This window comes from Oratosquilla oratoria, chromosome 31, assembly GCF_046742065.1.
Source record: "Oratosquilla oratoria isolate Oo_2021 chromosome 31, ASM4674206v1, whole genome shotgun sequence".
Lineage (NCBI taxonomy): Eukaryota > Metazoa > Arthropoda > Malacostraca > Stomatopoda > Squillidae > Oratosquilla > Oratosquilla oratoria.
In genome coordinates, this window is record NC_134807.1 from 18,968,951 (window position 1) to 18,988,670 (window position 19,720).

Sequence of the window (19,720 nt, forward strand, 5' to 3'; positions counted from 1 at the left end):
ATGTACCAAAAGGTCCCTCAATGGCTGGTTTGCAATCGAACCATGACTAGGTGGGTCTTATATCAGAAAAAGTGCAAATAATATCTGGAGAAAAAATGGTGAAAGGTATGTTTATATAAAGGCCTAAATCCAGCTCACGAAAGATCTTAGCATTCACGTACCTAACATAAAATAAGACTGATGATATACATCACGAAAAAGCCTCTCTCTCTCTCTCTCTCTCTCTCTCTCTCTCTCTTCCCAAAAGGAAATGGAAAAATATGTAGTCAGTGAGCGCCCCACACTGGAGCCATCAAGGAAATGGTCTTCGGCCGAGCTCCTCTCCAGCTCCATTGGTTTAGCATCTAGAAGACCCTCCCTGGCCACACGGCGCGGCGCCGCGAAATATTTACAAGACGGAAGCCAAGTGACATCTTTCATCAAGCCAACCAAGGCCACGGGACCGGCGCTATGCCTCGCTGCACAGTTCGGAGGGTGCTTGGGGGGATCCGTGGTTCCATGGTGGTGGTGGTGGTGGTGGTTGTGGTGGTGATGGCTATGGGGATGATTGATAGCAGTGGTGAAAGTGATTAGCGGTGATGATGATGATGATGATAATGATTCCCGATATTGATAGGGGTGATTGGTGGTAGTGGTGATTGGTGATGATGATAATGATGACGAAGACGATGACGACGATATTGATAAAGATGCGATTGATGATGATTTATGATGATAATGACGACGATGGTGTGGTCGTGGTAACGACTGAGGATGATGATGATGATGATGATGATGATGATGATGATAATGACGACGATGGTGTGATAGTGGTAACGACTGAGGATGGTGATGATGATGACGATGATAATGACGACGAGGACGACAACGACGATGATGACTGGCGATGGTGGTGGTGGTGATAGTGAGTTTTCCAAGGCGATAAACGTCATATGTTCCACGGGTTTCGTTGTTCCATTTCAGACCAAACGATTCTATTCAACCGAGAGATGGCTCTCACACTGAACAACTTCTGATGAACTATCAGGCTCGTTTCACACGTACCGACTTTTCGCCGTGCGCCGTCCACGACACGACGTCGTGCTCCCAAATAACCATGGGTGTCTATGGACGCTTTCACACGTGGTCGTGACGTGTGAAAGCATTCATAGACCCGCATGATTATTTGAGGTCACGGCGGCGTCGTGTCGCGAACGGCGCACGGCGAAAAGTCGATACGTGTGAAACGAGCCTCAGGTGGCGAACTTGACTAATCTTGTTGTTACGTCAGTGGGTGAACGAACGTATACGAATTGGTTCAACGGTTAAGGCGGCGGAAACAGCTCCTGCCATTGACTGTCTGAGTCAAGAGTTTTTGAAAACGAAAACATAAGAAAAACAAACTCATTAATACACTGATCCTCCATGCCGTGTCCGAAACTTTATGAAACACATTTCGGTCGTCCCCTTTCTCCGCGAAACGGTGATACACAGAAACCTTGTTTCTATCCATTCTTTGTTCCCTTTAATAAATGGATAAATAAAGAATAAAATAATTGAGATAAAACTATTATGTTGATTCACTTAGTCGTCGCGAACTTCCCCTATCAGGGGGCTAGGACGGTGCTCCATGAACCAATGAACCATGACCTTGGTCCAACTCGCTAGTGGCAGATTCGAACTACCGTCACCTCGACCTCCGCCGCAAGTAGCGACGCTCTAACCCGCTCGGCCAGCATTCTTTTTCTTTAATGTAAAAATATATATTAAAAAAAAAAAAAAAAAAAAAAAGCTAAATCTGGTCACCCTAACCCTGGGTATGCCACGAGAACAATCTATCACGTAGCTGTACTAAGGGGTTATCACTCTGAGCTAGTTTTCCTTCAACATCCTACCTCCAACCTCCATTTGAACAATATTATGACTTCGCTTACTGTTGAAATGTTCTCTAAGAACATTTCAACAGTAATCTAGGTTTACAATCTCATAATTCATCACTCACTTTTGCTATAACAAAAAAGTAAATAAATAAATAAATAATTCGATATTTGGAAATTTGAAAATTCAAATATTGTAACCGAAGTCGTTTTTACTCAAACGAACTTTCAACGGTCGGCGCTGGTGAAGCTCAAGGAAGAAGCCCAGTGTGATAACCCTTTAAGCATGATGTGCTTGAAGGTGTATTCTATTAAAAACGAGTTTACGGCTTGTTAGATTAATTGGTTCTGTATGTAATGCTCGTCCCAGGCAACGCTGGTTCTCTCCTCGCGTCGTAAGATGCAATACGAACAGTTTTAACTCTGCTCCGTTTCGTAAGATGAAAATATTAAATCATAAAAAGTGTTTATTATGTTCGAGACAATACCATGTACACTATGACCTTGCCATATATATATATATATATATATATATATATATATATATATATATATATATATGTGTGTGTGTGTGTGTGTGTGTGTGTGTGTGTGTGTGTGTGTGTGTGTGTGAGTGTGTGTGTGTGTGTATATATAAACTTTTTCGTCTATTCAGGGTACCCTGATGATGTCTTGAATAGACGAAAAAGTTTCGGTATTCAATTCTTTTATTTCATAAGTGGTTTCTGCATATATATATATATATATATATATATATAAATATATATATATATATATATATAGATATACACACACAAACACTATGACCTTGGGAAAAAATATACACGGGCAGTTTTAATTTATCTGATGCCAAGATATTCTATTAAAAATCTCACCATTCCACTCCCTTTTGATGGGAAGTGAGAATCCCCTGGTAGGGCAAAGCCCTGTCAGTTGTGACAAGCCTTTTTTTTTTTTTTTTTTCTAAGGCCGATGTTGGGTCGCCTCCCCACCATGGCAGGGCTGTCGGAAACCAACGCGATTCAGTCCTCAGCGGGTCCCGGGAATCGAACTCACGACTACCTGCTCATGAGATCGACACGGTATCCACTGGACTACCTTCTTATTCAAATATTCAGTGTCATTTCAGTCACGTGAACCTCTACGACGCCCCTCCAAAGAGAGAGGGGAGGTTGTTCTATTATGGTTAACGTCAGACTATTTTATTCAGCGGCAAGATATATCAGGAACAACATAGCTTAGGGCTCTTGCACCATTCTCGGAGATGAGGATAAGATAAGAATTTTACTTCTTACTTCCCCGCTAGATATGGAGAGCAATCACAAAGTTAGTTCAGGGTGTGGTGTACGTCGTGGTTGAGTACTATTCATTCTGCCAAATCTCTCTTGTTTCTCATCTATGTGCATGTTATTATTATTATTATTACTATTATTATTGTGTATATTGTAAAGGAAGATGTATATTACAATGAGAATCACTTTTCAGGGTTATAAAAACGATTTTAATAATTTCTAAGATGCGTGGCAACAGCGCTTTTCTAAGACACGTGGCAACAGCGCTTCCCCCCCCCCGCCCATGTTGTCACAGGTGATACAGGTGGGATGGGGGGTGGGTTGTTATGATCCTACAAAGTGATACTCATTTTACTATATAGATTCCTTTACTCTACACAAGAAAACAAAATAACACATAAATGGGAAATATGAGAGAGAGAGAGAGAGAGAGAGAGAGAGAGAGAGAGAGAGAGAGAGAGAGAGAGAGAGAGAGAGAGAGAGAGAGAGAGGAGAGAGAGAGAGAGAGGGGGGATATACGAAGGTTGATTTGGCAACGTGGCTCATGACGTATGCCCCAACCTAAACGGACTCCTTGCAGCGCACGGGCATTCGCCTTGCTGTCCCTCTCCTAACCCTCTCCTTTATATATTTAATTCTAGTCAATACTTTTATCACAGAAAACATATCTTTGAGAAAGGGAACAAGTTCGTTACGTAGAACAGTGTATCCACACACACGCCTGAATCTAATCAAAATATTCTTTTATAGTAACGATTATAATCTTTTAATTTATCTTTAAAACAAATATATGACCATGAAAAATTTTTCTTACTGCGTTCAAGATCTCTTATTAAAAGTCTTTTTCTTCATAAACCCTGGGTCCCCGTTTTCTTTTGGCCGGTAATGAACATTCATCATGAATCCGTATCACTTCTGAATACGAAAATTGGTTAATCTAGTTTGCGAGTTTCTGTAAAGGAATTCTCGACTATCTGGCATGAAGAACTAGTTGACCCAGCGCCGGAATTATTTTATTTATTCATTTATTTATTTATTTATGGATTTATTTATATATTTGTTTTATTTTATTCTACTCTATTTTGGGCTATGCGCTAGCCCAGTGGAGACTATCTTGAAACCATGAGCAGATGGTCGTCAGTTCGAGTCCCGGGACACGCTTCGAGTTTGCTGCGTTGGTTCCCGACAGCCCTGGCTAAGCGGGGAGGCGACCCAACGTCGGCCTTAAAAAAAAAATGCTGCAAATGACAGGGCTTTGCTCTGCAAGGGGTTTCTCACTTCCCACAGCGTGGGAGTAAGATGACGTTTATCTTATTATTTCCTGGTTCAAAAGATCAGAACTTTACGGATGGGGAAGACAGGTGGTAAGGGACCTGGTACTAAATAGTGTAGGCCTTATGGTCTCTTGCTATCTCCATTCTTACATTCTTATGTTCATTGCGACTGATTCTATGGCATCATTTCACGCCATATGAACCCAATGTCCTTTAAAGATTCAGCATCAAAATATTCTGTGTTGTTGTACCAAATAATTCGCCGCCCCATAGGAAAATCTGTTTGTGTTCCGGTTAAAACTCTACATCCGAAATGCCCAAATTAACTAAACTAAACTTATACTTCACAAAAATAGGTAGAACGAAATAGTAGATGGCGTGAACACGTTTAGTATTTGTATGTTCATTATACTCTGTTTTCCTTGTATTTTTTCTTGTTACAACATAAAAAATGTCTTAACATTGTACTGTGCACAATGTGTATTTATATCGAATTTTACTTCTTGGTAAATTGAACAAATATAAACTGAAAAGTAACTGTGTGTGTGTGTGTGTGTGTGTGTGTGTGTGTGTGTGTGTGTGTGTGTGTGTGTGTGTGTGTGTGTGTGTGCGTGTGCGCGCGTGACCATTATCTTGGATCCCGTGTTGGACTCGTGATCGACAGCTATTTCCCTCCTGTAAGAGAGCTCAGAGCTCATATATGAACGATCTATGGGTAATGCATACCTTACACGCACACACACACCCAACTCCCCGCCCATGAGAGTTGGAGTAACGACTCGCAGCCCAGCGATACTGAAATTATTTCAGCCCTGGGCGGGATTCGAACCCGGACCTTCGTAGTGGCAGCCGGTAGTGGTATTGTGTGTGTGTGTGTGTGTGTGTGTGTGTGTGTGTGTGTGTGTGTGTGTGTGTGTGTGTGTGTGTGTGTGTGTGTGTGTGTGTGTGTGTGTGTGTGTGTGTGTGTGTGTGCGCGAATTTACGGCAAACTGGGCGATCGTACTGCCTGGCGGGTTGCGTAAATGATTATCAAGTACGATACCATCCACCCAGCTCAAGATAACAGATTTCATGAGCACTTCCTTCAATGCCTTCGTTACGAGGGTGCCCTTTAAGGTAGGTTTCGCTCGGTGCGATTATTGCTCAACGATGATCGTTCACGGCTCAACGATTATCGTCAAACGATTGTCTAGAGCACTAATTCTTTGTTTTTTGAATGATGGGGCTGTTTTGCTTCGAGCTGCAAAGTACGAGGATGATCATTAATTTTAACCGAACTTGCAGCCAACGCGCTTACCCAAATAGGATGCCAGGTAGTAGGATGCGCGTCACCCGCCATTAATGGCTGTGGTAGGAGGCTAATAATCCCACTGAGCAGAATGTACCTTTAAAGCTTTCGTTCTGGCTAAACGTCAGGAAATTTTATTCGGGTGAGCACATGGCATCTGAGGTCTCTTCGATATTCAAGCAAATCAATGAAGGCGCACGGAAGATGTCTAATCGTACACTTGTCGTCAACCAACACGAAATAAAAAAAATCTTAAACTTTTATAGAACAAATAAGCTCAACACTTCGGGGAGGTGATAATCTCGTTTCAGCTGTCTAGTCGCCTGAAGTCATCTTTCCTGAAACCTGAAGCCAATGAGAGCCATGGTTGTGGAAAGATATAGAGTGCTGGGTTATCTCACAGAGGCATTCAAATGGGTCATGGGCTTTAACAAGGCTGATGCAAGCAAGGTCATCATATTACGACAACCAACACTGGACAGTTTTAGGTGAAGGAAAGAGACAAGAACTGGTTTGCCAAGAGAGTGATTAACGAATGAAACAGTAACCATGTAGTGAGCGCTGAAACAATTGGTTGTTTTAAGAGAAGATTAGATGACTTTATGAATAGGACATGGAGCTGCCTAGTATAGGTCTCATGGTCTCTTGCAGTCTCCTCCATTTTTATGTTCTTCTGACCAACTTGGGGAGGAATGTAAATAAACAAGAGGCTAAAGGCCCCGTCACACTACGCGTCAAATCGTGGGTAACTGACACCGTCGGTCCCCGCAACACACTCAAACTGAGGCGCACGGGGCACTTGACGCGCGCCACTGTCCTTCCAATAGTGGGGGACTGGTGACGCGAGACAGAAGACCCACTAAACCGCCTCACTCATCATTTCACAGAAGTCGCAGCTCTACTAGCATCATGAGAACGTTATTCAATTGACAGAATTGCACGTGGATAACGCGCGGCTGTGGCAAGTGAAACATCACCTGTGCAAGGACAGAAATCCCAGGGATGATCTTAGTAGCGCGCGTCATTCCCCCCACGGGCAATGAGTCACCGTTTGAATACAGGACGGGTAAACGGCGCGCGCCTTTCATTCTCCGCGCCAGGCCACCGGGACTCGAAAGACGCGTAGCGTGACGTGGCCTTAAGCGTCATCCTAGAGTCAGGTTCCTAGGAAGAGCAGTTCCTGTCACCCCCCCCCACCGAGACGCCTCAAGGCTCGCGGCCGTCAAGTCCCTTCCAGTAAGACTCGTCCCCAGGGGCCAAACGTGACGTGATGCATAAAACCTAATTTCCGGCGAAACGTATGAATTATACGAAGCTCCTTACATGAAACTAAAGGCACAGCCAGAAAAGAAAAATAATCTTCATTTCGTTCATCGCCGCCGCCGAGGTGTTCACATCAACATACCTCGCTGTCGTCCTTACCTTCAGGCAGAACTGTTCTGAGGTTGACAGAAGACTGGGCGAAGAGGAAGGTTGGGGGAAGGAGAAGGTTGGGGGGAAGGGGAAGGTTGGGGGAAGGGGAAGGTTGGGGGAAGGGGAAGGCTGGGGGAAGGGGAAGGCTGGTGGGTGGGGAGTAAAAGGTTATAGGAAATTGGGTGCGAGCAGGTGGAGGATGAGCTGAGGAAAGAGAAGGTGAAGGAGGAAGAAGGGGACGTGGCGAGATGTGAGAGGGTTCTGAGGTGGAGGATGTGAAGAGGATAAGGATAAGAAAAGGAGGTGAGAAGGAAGGATGTGAAGAGGATGTGGGTTGTAAGGAGAGGGAGCAGGAGAAATAGGAGGAAGTGAGGAGGGTGTGGTGATGAGGAGGAAGAGGTGGACGGGAAGGAGGAGAAGATGGTGAAAGTGATGGTGGAAATGGTGGAGAAGGAAGAGGACACTGGTGAAAAAAAGTAAAAAAAAAAAGGAGGAGGGGAGGGGGAGAGGGAGGAAAATATATGAGGAAGAGGTGAAGGAGAAAGAAAAGGAGGAAGAGGAGAAAACGAGACGTGGGGAACGAAACGGGAAGGAAGGAAGGGAAGAAGAATGAAAAAGAGGGAAAAGAGGAGAGAGAGAGAGAGAGAGAGAGAGAGAGAGAGAGAGAGAGAGAGAGAAAGAGAGAGAGAGAGAGAGGGAAAGAATGGGGGAGAGAGGGAAAGAATGGGGGAGAGAGAGACAGAGAGAGTGGGGGGGGGAGGTGCTGGAACCAGGAAGGAGAAATGGATGTGGAAGCGGCGCGGGGTGTATGTCAGCACAGGGGAAATCATACATTCATGGAGATCGGGTACGTAAAAATGGAAAGGTGTCCCGATGCAAATGGCAGGAGCGGGGAACAACAACAACGACAACAACGACAACAACACAGGAGAAGCGGTTGAGAGCCCAAGGAAATTGATCTGGTGCAACCGAATGCAATTGGCACTTGCAAAGAGAGAGGTAGAGAGAGAGAGGGAAGGGCACAGAAACAGAGAAAGGGAAAGAGAAATAAAATGGAAGAAAGAGAAAGAAAAAGAATGAAAGGAGAAATAGAATGAAAAAGAAAGATAGAGAGAAATAATGTATGAAAAGGAAAGAGAAAAAAAAAGAATGAAATAGAGAAAGACAAAAAAAGAATGAGAGAGGGAGAGAGAGAGAGAATGAACGAGAAAGAAAAAAGATTGAAAATGCGAGGAAGCGAAAGAATAAGAGAAAAAAAGAATCAGAGAGAGAGAGAAAGAGAGAGAGAAAGAGAGAGAGAGAGAGAGAGAGAGAGAGAGAGAGAGAGAGAGAGAGAGAGAGAGAGAGAGAGAGAGAGAGAGAGAGAGAGAGAGAGAGAGAGAGAGAGAGAGGCTTGCATGAGCGAAGATAAAATGACGAACGTGTGTTACAGATGAACTCGAAGAGCGAGGCAAAAATGGAGCATCAAAAGGCGCAAGTCGAAATGGAGGTCAAACTCGAAAAAGTCAAAAAGTGATGAAGATAATGATTCGGCTTAACGTCCCGAACTTCCCCTATCAGGAGGCTAGGACGGTGTCCCTTACAGAGGGCTTTGTAGCATGGAATTGAATGAACCATGCCCTTGGTCCAACTCGTTAGCGGCAGGGTTCGAGCTACCTTCCTCTTGACTTCCACCGCAAGTAGCGACGCTTTGTAAACAAATAAATAATAAAATAAATAAATAATAATAATAAAATAATAAATGAATAAATTCTTAGAACCATATAATGAGAGAACGAGATCTGAAAGGGAGGCAGAGACAGAAGAAAGGAAGAGTCGGAAACGAGATGTAATGACAACACAGAATTCAACAACGAAAGGTTGGTGACCGAGGAAGAAAAGGAGCTACGAAGCAACGTGCATTCATTAACTGTCTAGTAGCAATTACCTGACAATTTTGGCAAAAAAAAAAAAAAAAAAAAAAAAAAAAAAAATTGCATTCCCGTTCTTCTTTTGCCCTCGTCCTCTTCTTCGTGTAAAATTTGAACATTTCTTGTTCCAGATCTGGAAGGCAATTAAAAGCTGCACGGGCGGCTCACACTACACGTTTTCAAATTTACGTTTTGCTCGCTGCGATTATTAACCTCTTACCACAGCCTTTAATGGCCGGGCAACGCGCATCCTACTACCTGGCATCCTGTTTGGGTAAGCGTGTTGGTTGTAGGTTCGATTAAGAAAATGATTATCAGCCTCGTACTTTGCATCAAAACAGCCCCATCATTCAAAATACAAGGAATGAGTGCTCTAGACAATCGTTTGGCGATGATTGTTGAGTCATGAACGATGATCGTTGAACGATTATCGTACCTAGCAGAACATACCTTAACATTAACTCTTTCACTAATTCTTACGACTTCAGTATTTATTCTGACAGTCGCCAGGCAATTTTATTCCGCAGAGGAAAACCAAAAGAGTTCAGCTTCGTTGGCATGGGACTAGTTTAGTAGCAGCTAGTGCTAACTGCTAGTTAACTTAACCCGCCAAGTCAATGTTAATATTAACGTAGTTAGGAGGCAAATTGATTCACTATCCGTTGATATTGGGCACGTAGAGGAGTAGTTTACAAGTCGCTAACACTAGCGGCTATCTAGCCCCGTGTTGTCAACGAGGGTTAAAAGTAACAGAAACGACCACTGAGCAATGAATACATTGCTTCATTAATTTTCCTAAATTATTTTCCACACAACCTTTGCCCTTTGTACTAAGACTCAAGGTCAAAATGAGTGTCACGAAATTGCCACACATCTCTTCATAATGCTTACTTATGATTAACAATCCTACTGTCTTTATTTATCATCACCATTTATCATCATAATGTGGTACAGTGCAGAGAAGCAACCCTGGGAACAACAAATGCAATATATCCACAAACGAAATATGAACTAGAGAAATGAATGCGAAAGAATCATATGACTAGATATATATAAATTGGAATGGGCTGACGGAAGCACCCAAAAAAGCTAGTAACTAAAAAAAAAAAAAAAAAAAAAAAAAAAAAAAAAAAAAAAAAAAAAAAAAAAAAAAAAAAAAAAAAAAAAAAAATAATAATAATAATAATAATAATAATAATAATAATAATAATAATAATAATAATAATAATAATAAAAATAAAAAATAAATAAGAATAAAAATAAATACTGATCTAAAAGACGAATTAAAAACAGTCCTTCAATCTACTGACAACTCCTAACTCGAGGAACGTATACGTTTGGCATTTGCCAGTACACAATATTGGACGTTTTCTATCTGGCTGAATGGACTAGATCGAGACTATCTGTCCAGCCGAGATGTGAGAGATACAAAAATAACATCGGAGAAAATTGGGTAATGTTGCAATGGCTCAGATGTTACTACACATCGGCTCGAGCTGCTTCGCTAGCTATGTGTACACAATTTTCGCCCATCGAGCACTGCAGCAAATAAGCTGTGCCTTGCTGCATTGTGTTTGATCCATACAATGCAGCGAGGGTGATGGGGTTATATCACCCAGGTGTCGAGACGGGACGAGTAGTGTGTGTTAATCCTTCGGTGTGGGTGTACGCTCCAAGTCCACTTTCCACAACTCGTAAAAAAAGACTGAGGCGTGTATAAGCTCCGGTCACACTATCACGACTCCAGTGAGTTCGTTTGAGCAAAAACAACTTCGTTTACATTTTTTTTTCCGAATCTTCAAATGTCATATCACTTTTGCCTCATACGTTGAGAGGGTGAATGACGAACTAAGAGAAGTTGAACCTAAACGAATATTGGACACATTGTTGAATTGTAGACTTAGTAAAGTCTAGAATACTGTAGTCGAAGTCGTCCAGCAGTTTTTCAAATTCACAACATTTGACGAGAATCGTGATAGTGTGACGGGGCTTTAAGGTGCACATGCGTGGAAAGGACCTCAAGCATTTCTCAAGTATTATTTACTACCAAGTCTTATCGACACAAATTCATATATTAATCTGTGACATAGATACTTCCTGTAGCCCTTAAGCAAAGATGTTCTGCATAGGGAATTCCATACAGTTAAGGGGCAGTCATGCTTTTATGGATAGACTGAGGAATGAACTAAGGTAAATTAAAGAACAGTTTTTCCTGTTGACGTGTTTCGTGGATTCAATTCTTGCAAAGGACAGTTGTTTTTTATTCACCTCAGTTCCTTCCTCAGTCTATCCATTAGGGCATGACTGCCCCTTAGCTTTTTGGAATTGCCTATGCAGAACATCTTTGCTTAAGGGCTACAGGAAGTATCTATGTCATAGATAAAGTGCGGTTCTTCTCTAGTGGTCTCTGACCTGACCTGAGGTCTCTGACCTCGCCCCCAAAAGTCATGACAAGAACTCAGGAGCCATGGCCTGCTGTTACAAATATACATTCCTATATGTGGGGCATCTGAATTCAATAATAATAATGAAATAAAATTCCATTACTCTGTCCTGCCATGTCACAAAAATCTATCCAACATAAGATAATTATGATTGACAACTTTGTAATAAAACCAAGGTTTCCTCTTCATCAATATTTATCATTATATATATATATATATATATATTTTTTTTTTTTTTTTTTTGGGGGGGGGTCTCTTTGGCGGGGTGGTATTTGGGAGAAAAATGAAGGGCATCCACACGAATGTTGAGGATTCAAGAAGGGAGAAAATGGAGTGGAAAGAGGTTGAGACCCACTGGTCTAACTTCAAACCCACCTTTGGCACCCGTGGGTTTACTCAACACACACACATGCTGTAGGAGAGAGGCCAAACGCAGAGTATGGGATCCAATATATTTGACATTTCGCCTACAGTGCTGTTGCACTCGTTGTTGCTTTTACTCACACACACATGCTACTCATGACTCACCTGAAGGGCCTGGCCAACCTTGACGGCGGGTTTGATGGGGGTGGTGAGGAGTGAGGCGAAGGAGGCCATCCTCGCCAACCCCTTCTTGCGCTTGGCCTCCAGACCAAGCGTGCAGGCGTCCAGAGAGTGAACCGAAGTTGCATCGCTGTCGAACCGTTTCCGCTTCCTCTGCAAGGACCAAAAGCGAACCATTAGTTCTGTGTGCACAAGAACCCATACAACAGGAGGAACAACTGACTGAAGTTTGAGCTGGTTCACTACCGTAGAACAGGAGGAACAACTGTGTGTGTGGGGGGGGGGGCGGATGAGTGACTGAGGTTTGAGCTGGTTTACTAACAGGGTGGTCGGCGAATGGAATAAACTTAGTAACCATGTAGTAAGCGCTGAAACTATCAGTTGTTTTGAGAAACGATTAGACAACTTTATGGATGGGGATGACAGGTGGTGATGGATACGGAGCTGCCTAGTGTAGGCCTTATGGTCTCTTGCAGTCTCCTTCATTCCTATGACTGATCGAGGTGGGACCGTCGGATAGGGGTGCAGCCGCGTTCTGAATTCCTCAAGACACTTCCGCCGGTAATGATCTTAGAATGAAATTAATAGTAAGAGCAAATAGTAATAATACATACATATACCAAGGCTTTTTCCCCCTTTCAAGGGAGGTAGCCAAAAAGGGAAAGGCATAAAAACACCCCACCCATTTCATCCCTAAATACACTCCACACCCCTCCCACCCTCCCTCTCATCTGAGCACCTCCTGGATGACGGGTCATCCCTGCACCCTGCCCACCGCCCTGGGTCAGAAGCAGTGTCGCAAGACACAGCACATCCACAGCAAGGCCGCTTCATTTAATCGGCGACCCCCCCTCTCCGTCCCCCCTTGCATATAAGGAGAGGACGGGGAGAAATCCCTTCGGGCTGCGTCAAAATTTACTCACACATACTCCCCCACCCCCCCCCCGCCCATTCCTCCTCATGCTAATAGTACTTAATAATTAATAGTAAGAGCAAATAGTAATAATAGTACCTAATAATGAAATGTTAAAACGATACGAGTAAACACGGCATCTGCGTCGTACATGAGACGACACGGGTCTAAACAGGATCATGGAGAGTTGAGTCATCAACTATTGCGATTTCGTTCGGGTAACAAAAAAAAAAAAAAAAAAAAAACACGTCGGTTACAATCTTTCGTTTGTCCAATCTTCAAATGTAAAATTATCTTTGCGTCATATATTGAGAAACTGAATGGCGAAATGGAAGATAACCTTTACGAATGTTAGACAGATTGTTGAAGTGTTCTTAGGGAATTCTAGAATGCTGCAAAGTCTTCTTCTAACTATTCAAATTCACAGCATTTGGGCACGAATCGGCCAGGACTCGCTTGGTGTAATCGCAGCCTTGAAGAGATATCAATAGAATTGAAAATATTAATAGATCTGAAGACACGTCTATGTTAGAAGAAAAATGGCTGGAGGAAGGTGGTGGTGGTGGTGGTGGAGGTGGTAATGTTACATGATTATAATGATGACCATGTAGAGACATTGGGACAAATTATGGGAAAGGTGGAGGGGGAAACACGGGTCTTTATCTGAATATCGAGTTTATTCCTGACCGGTTTCGCTCACTTCTTCAGAAGAAGCTATTGTAAGCGAAACCGGTCAGGAATAAACTCGATATTCAGATAAAGACCCGTGTTTCCCCCTCCACCTTTCCCATAATGATGACCATCCTTATGGTGATGTTGGTACTGGTGTGCATGACGATTATGATACTGAATAACAACTTGGGTTTTTACTATATTTGTTAGTACTGATAACACTGGTCAGCATAGATTTTGTTACGTATAGTATTCATGTGTAATGCTCTCATGTAGTGTCAAAAATAGCTATTTCCATTGTTTGTAAAGTGGAATGGATTCCTTTTTTAATAGGAGCTTTGACCACTTCAGTACGACGAGTCAAATTCTCGCGCGCAGCATCGGCTGCCATATGTACGATGCATCACATTACTCACTTTATCAAATATAAAATCACTGCTGTATTACTCGTTTTCATTTACTCTATGTAATAAACACGGAAAACGTTACCAAACCAGTTCACAGAATCCGGGGGTAACTCTACAACTACAATATATATATATATATATATATATATATATATATATATATATATATATATATATATATATCAGTAAAGGAGGGGAGCAGGTTCTCAGTAATACACGTGGAGTTAAAAACGACAGCATTGTTGTAGTTATTCAGTTTCTTCTTTGTATTCTCGGTTTTCCTGATTAGAAATTTGCCATTAACCGGGTTAATTGAAACTAAGTCTCTATATTCTTCCATTTTTTCTTATTTGAGTTCAACGTTTCGTCTTGAAGAAGACATTTTCAAGAGTAAAGTTTAAACTTTACTCTTGAAAATGTCTACTACAAGACGAAACGTTGAACTCAAATAAGAAAAAATGGAATATAGAGACTTGGTTTCAATTCACCCATACACACACACACACACACACACATATATATATATATATATATATATATATATATATATATATATATATATGTAAAATCGAAACACCGACGCCAGCATCCTCGTATACCCACCCGCGCCTCATAGTACCGAGGAGGTAAAGAGTTGACAATGATATGTTCAAAACATAAATGGGCATAGTGAGACACCCAAATAGTGCCTACTCCTACGTAATAGTTCTCTTTCAGTGTCGTTTCCACTCCTGTCTAATTTTAGTTTTATAAAGTCAAATGCTGTGCTTTATCCCATCCACATGAATAATGGCGAAAAAATTGTTTAACAAGACAAAATAATTTCTGCTACATCTGCGGTGAATTTATATTCAATTCGCAAAAGAATTATTTCACACTCCTCACTAAAAATCATATGAACATTGATTAATTATTAAAAGGGTGGCTATGATTAAATCACTGCCCCTCTCACCCCATCCACCCCTACTCAGTCCCCATATCTGCTGTGACACACGTGTCAGGCCTCATAGGAACATAATGAAGGAGACTGCAAGAGACCATAAGGCCTACATTAGGCAGTTCCATGTCCATAACCACCTGTCATCTCCATCCATAAAGTTGTCTAACTTCTTCTTAAAACAACCTATAGTTTCAGCGCTAATTCCATGGTTACTGAGTCTATACACTGAGTCACCGTAAGGTCGCTCACTGCTAGCGCCTCTTGCCAATTCTAAAGCATTGTGAGAATCTAAAGATTAAGCTCGGAAGTGCTATTTCTGGTTTATGTGTGAATGATATTTTGAAACAGCCCAAGGGGATTTCTCCCTGTCTTCTCTTTTTTCTGCATGAGGGAACAGAGAGGGGGGGGGGGGATCGCCGATTAAATGAAGCGGCCTTGCTGTGGATGTTCTGTGTCTTGCTATATTGTTTCTGACCCAGGGCAGTGGGCGAGATGCAAGGATGACCCGTCATCCAGAAGGAGCCAACATAAGAGGGAAGGAGGGAGTGAGTGGGAGTGGAGTATGTGGGGAAGGAATAGCGACAACATTAAGCTTCTTCTGGAAACAATATATAAACTCATGTGAATGGTGATCATGATATTGAGAGGCAGCTCGGCGTTTTGCTATCTTTGTTAGCAGTACAGACGCTATTCACGAAAATTCGACTTACGAACTTTCAGACTTCATACACATGAACGAAGCCTCAAGCCTATTTACAAGTTTCAATGGTAAGAAATCCAACATTAAAGTAATAATATTACAATTCATCTTTTATGTATCGTTAGTAATGTATTCTAGGATAAGAAAACATGTTAGTAATACAAACTCTACTTACGAACATTCGACTTACGAACGAAGCCTCAAACCTACTTTACAAGTTTCAAAGATAAGAGATCCAACATTGAAATAATATTATTACAATCTGTTTTTGTTTTATGTATCATTAGTAATGTATTCTAAGATAAGAAGACATGTACTGACTTTATATCATAATTATGCAAGTAAATTTGAGTACCTGTAAAATTATATTAAATATCAACTTGCGAGTCTGGAGTGTCTGTAATGATAACAAGGATCGACAAAATTTGTAACAACGGCTGAGACAATTTTACTCGAAATGCAACTTACAAAGGATTACAAAGGCGGAGCATGCCGACAGGAGACCTTTTGGTCCATAACTAGGTCGGATGCGAAAAAAATTATGATAAATAAAATTAAAATAATAAATAAAATAAATAAATGCATAGGTATAGTTATATAATAAACAAACAGGTTATTAGTAAATAATAATAAATTGACAGATAACTAATAATAAATGAAAATCGAAGCAAATAATAATAAACAGACAATAACAACGAAACAAATAATATAAAATAAATGGCAGTCATTACAGCATCTTGCTTAGGTGTTTATGTAAACAAATCTTAAAGCTTCGAACTGAACTACATTGCACTGCCTCTGCAGGAAGTTTATTCTATTCATTAACTACACGGTTGGCGAAGTTGTTTCTACCCACTTCCAAATTTATGTCATTTCTTTATTGACCGAGGCAAAGGGGACAAGAACAAATCTTAAAGCTTCGAACTGAACTACATTGCACTGCCTCTGCAGGAAGTTTATTCCATTCATTAACTACACGGTTGGCGAAGTTGTTTCTACCCACTTCCAAATTCATGTCATTTCTTTATTGACCGAGGCAAAGGGGACAAGAACAGCCACTGAGCACTGAATGTGTAGTTAAAACGAACACAAATGACTCCAGATAAAGAGGTTATCACACTTTGCTTCCAAGGGTTTCACCAGTGCCGACAGTTGAGAGTTCGTTTGAGTAAAAACGACTTCGGTTACAATATCTTATTTTTTTCAAATCTCCAAATATCAAGTTATCTTTCCGTCATATGTAGCAAAGCTAAATGATGAGCCAAGAGATTGTAAACCTATAGGGATATTAACCATATGGTCGAAATGTTCTTAGAGAAGTCTAGATATCTGTAAGCGAAGTCATATTCAAGTTATTCAAATGAAAGTTGAAGGTAGGATGTGGGAGGGAAAATAGCCCAGAGTGATATTCTCGTAAGAGCATGTAATCACTTCCTCTTGTTGATCCCGAGAAAATAAATTTGCCTCCTTTCACGGTAAGCCTACGGCTTATGTAAAGCAGTTGTGATTGGTCAGAGAAGCCAAAGGGGGCGTGACTTGTTTCGCCTCAGGTCAAGGCGCCGAGTATGACGGTAGGTGATCTTTCCAGTAATATCAGTGGTGGATAATGCTACTGTTGCTGATTTCGTAGAATATTGCAATTACTATTGTAGGGGAGTATAGTTGTATGTTGTTTTTGTTGTATGTTTTGATTTTTGTTTAGTTGTTGCTTTTGCTGTTGTTATTTTACATATGGTCTTAGATGTTGTTTTAATTTTTTTAGTCGTTTTAGTTGTTGTTTTGTTGCTGTTTTAGTTATTTCACTTGTTGCCTTACTTGTTTTATATATTGTCTTAGTTGTTGTTGTTGTTGCTGAACGATTGTGGAGAAAAACTTAGTTGAATGCATTTCGACTTTTAGCCGTTCGCCGTCCACGACACGACGTCGTGCTCCCAAATAACCATGGGTATTTATGGACGCTTTCACACGTGGTCGTGGTCGTGACGTGCGACAGCGTCCATAGACACCCATGTTTATTGGAGAGCACGACGTCGTGTCGTAGACGGCTCACGGCGAAAAGTCGATGCGTGCGAGACGAGCCATAGATGTCGTAGAGATTGATGATAAAAGAAGTTGAAAGCAAGCAGTGGTGGAGATTCGTTTCTGATCATCAACTAATACTATGTGGCTCTGGCCCGTAGGGGCATTCCTGAAATACCTAAAATGCCTACTGCATAAAACTTAGGCAATTAATATATGAAGAGATGTCACCCCAGAACCCCCACATGAAGAATTGTCACCCCACAACGCCCACATGAAGAATCGTCACCCCCATGAGATCCCACCTGAAGAATTGTTACCCCACAACACCCACATGAAGAATCGTCACCCCCACAAGACCCCACCTGAAGAACTGTCACCCCAGTACGCCGAGTATCAACAATGGAATAAAGATTAGGTTAGGTTAGGTTGAATGAGGGTTATGCTTATTGGCATCAACTTATACAACCGAAGAATCGTAAACCCAGGATGGCCCACATGAAGAATTGTCACCCTAGGATAGCCCACATAAAGAATTATCACCTTGTTGAAGTCTTGTCTTCATCTGATCCAATACTCCATCATGACATGGTATCTACTCCTACCATTTTGTCGGCAATTACTATTCTAAAGGAATATAAAATACTGTATTGTTAAATGCATCCATTCCCGTTCTAGTAAGCCATACCTAGCAACATACAACACAACAGCAAATTTGGTCTACGACATTTTACAAATAAAAAAATCTTATATCAAGACACTCTTTCACGTAGCACGTCACATTGGATGTAAATGCTTCCCCAATACCATTTATCACGTTAAATTAAGCTCACTAATTAGGTCAGGTCAACGCACGAGTGGGCTAATATTTACAAAGGATTACAAAGACGGAGCATGCCGACAGGAGACCTTTTGGTCCATAACTAGGTCGGATGCGAAAAAAAAAGATAATAATGATAAATAAATAAATAAGAATTATAATATAAATGATAAAATAAATGCATAGGTATAGTTAAATAATTAACAAACAGGTAAATAGTAAATAATAATAAACTGACAGATAACTAACAATAAACAAAAATCAAGCAAATAATAACCAAACTTACCTTTTATGTTACGTCGAGTTAACAAACTTCCACATATTCTGTAACATTACGTCATGAACCGCATTATGTTCTTGATAAAGTGCCAAAGCCGATCGAACGCAACACTCGTTATGCATAGGCCACAGGGCACAAAACAATCCTATGTACTACTGGCGACATCTGTCTCGTGCACTCGGAAATATTTTTTGCTAAAAAATAAATAAATAAATAAACAAATAAAACTATGATCTGGATAAAGTGCCAAAGCCAATCGATCGCAACACTTTTATGCATAAGCCACAAAATACAAAACAATCCTATATACTACAGACTTTTGCTATACATGTATGTATAGTTATATACATATATAAAAATATGTAAGGCTTTGAACATATTATCTATACTCTTCACGTCTTTCCAGATCCACACGTTTCATGGCACATCAACTCTGAAAGGGGAAAACCTTTCATACGTTATGCAAATGCCATCACAAATGCATTTCCGAGGGAGTGTACCGATTTATAAGGAACACAACGATACAAAACGGCGGGACACGTTACAAAGAAGGCTTGATCGTGACGTACGGTACGTCTTGATCGTGACGTATGTCTTGATCGTGATGTATGTCTTGGTCGTGACGTACGTCTTAATCGTGACGCACGGTACGTTTTAATCGTGACGTACGTCTTCTTGGTCGTGACGTGCGTCTTGATCGTGACGTACCGATATACCAAATGAGTACTGACGTCACGTCCGTATGGGGTGAACACTTGAATATGCGCAGTCCATGAAATCCATGACCAAAAACAACGGAAAAGGTATCTGGCCGAAATATCGTACACCAGGAGGCTAATCTAGGAACCACGGTTTGTTTGTGAACTGCACATCACAATGACAACCAGTCCGCAATGCTCACACGTCACGCTCCATAACAATACATCAGTGACAGATCGCGAGGCAGAAG

General features: G+C 41.3%; 1 protein-coding gene across 4 annotated transcripts in view; it reads right to left on the minus strand.

Annotated features, from left to right (window-relative positions):
- Nucleotides 1-19,720, minus strand: part of LOC143041470 (rho guanine nucleotide exchange factor 3-like) — a 497,332-nt gene that overhangs the window by 78,535 nt on the left and 399,077 nt on the right. For all 4 annotated transcript variants that reach the window (XM_076213374.1, XM_076213376.1, XM_076213375.1 and 1 more), the window contains one exon: nucleotides 12,006-12,173. In XM_076213374.1, the coding sequence (XP_076069489.1) occupies nucleotides 12,006-12,173 (168 nt within the window). The remainder of the gene's footprint in view (nucleotides 1-12,005; nucleotides 12,174-19,720) is intronic.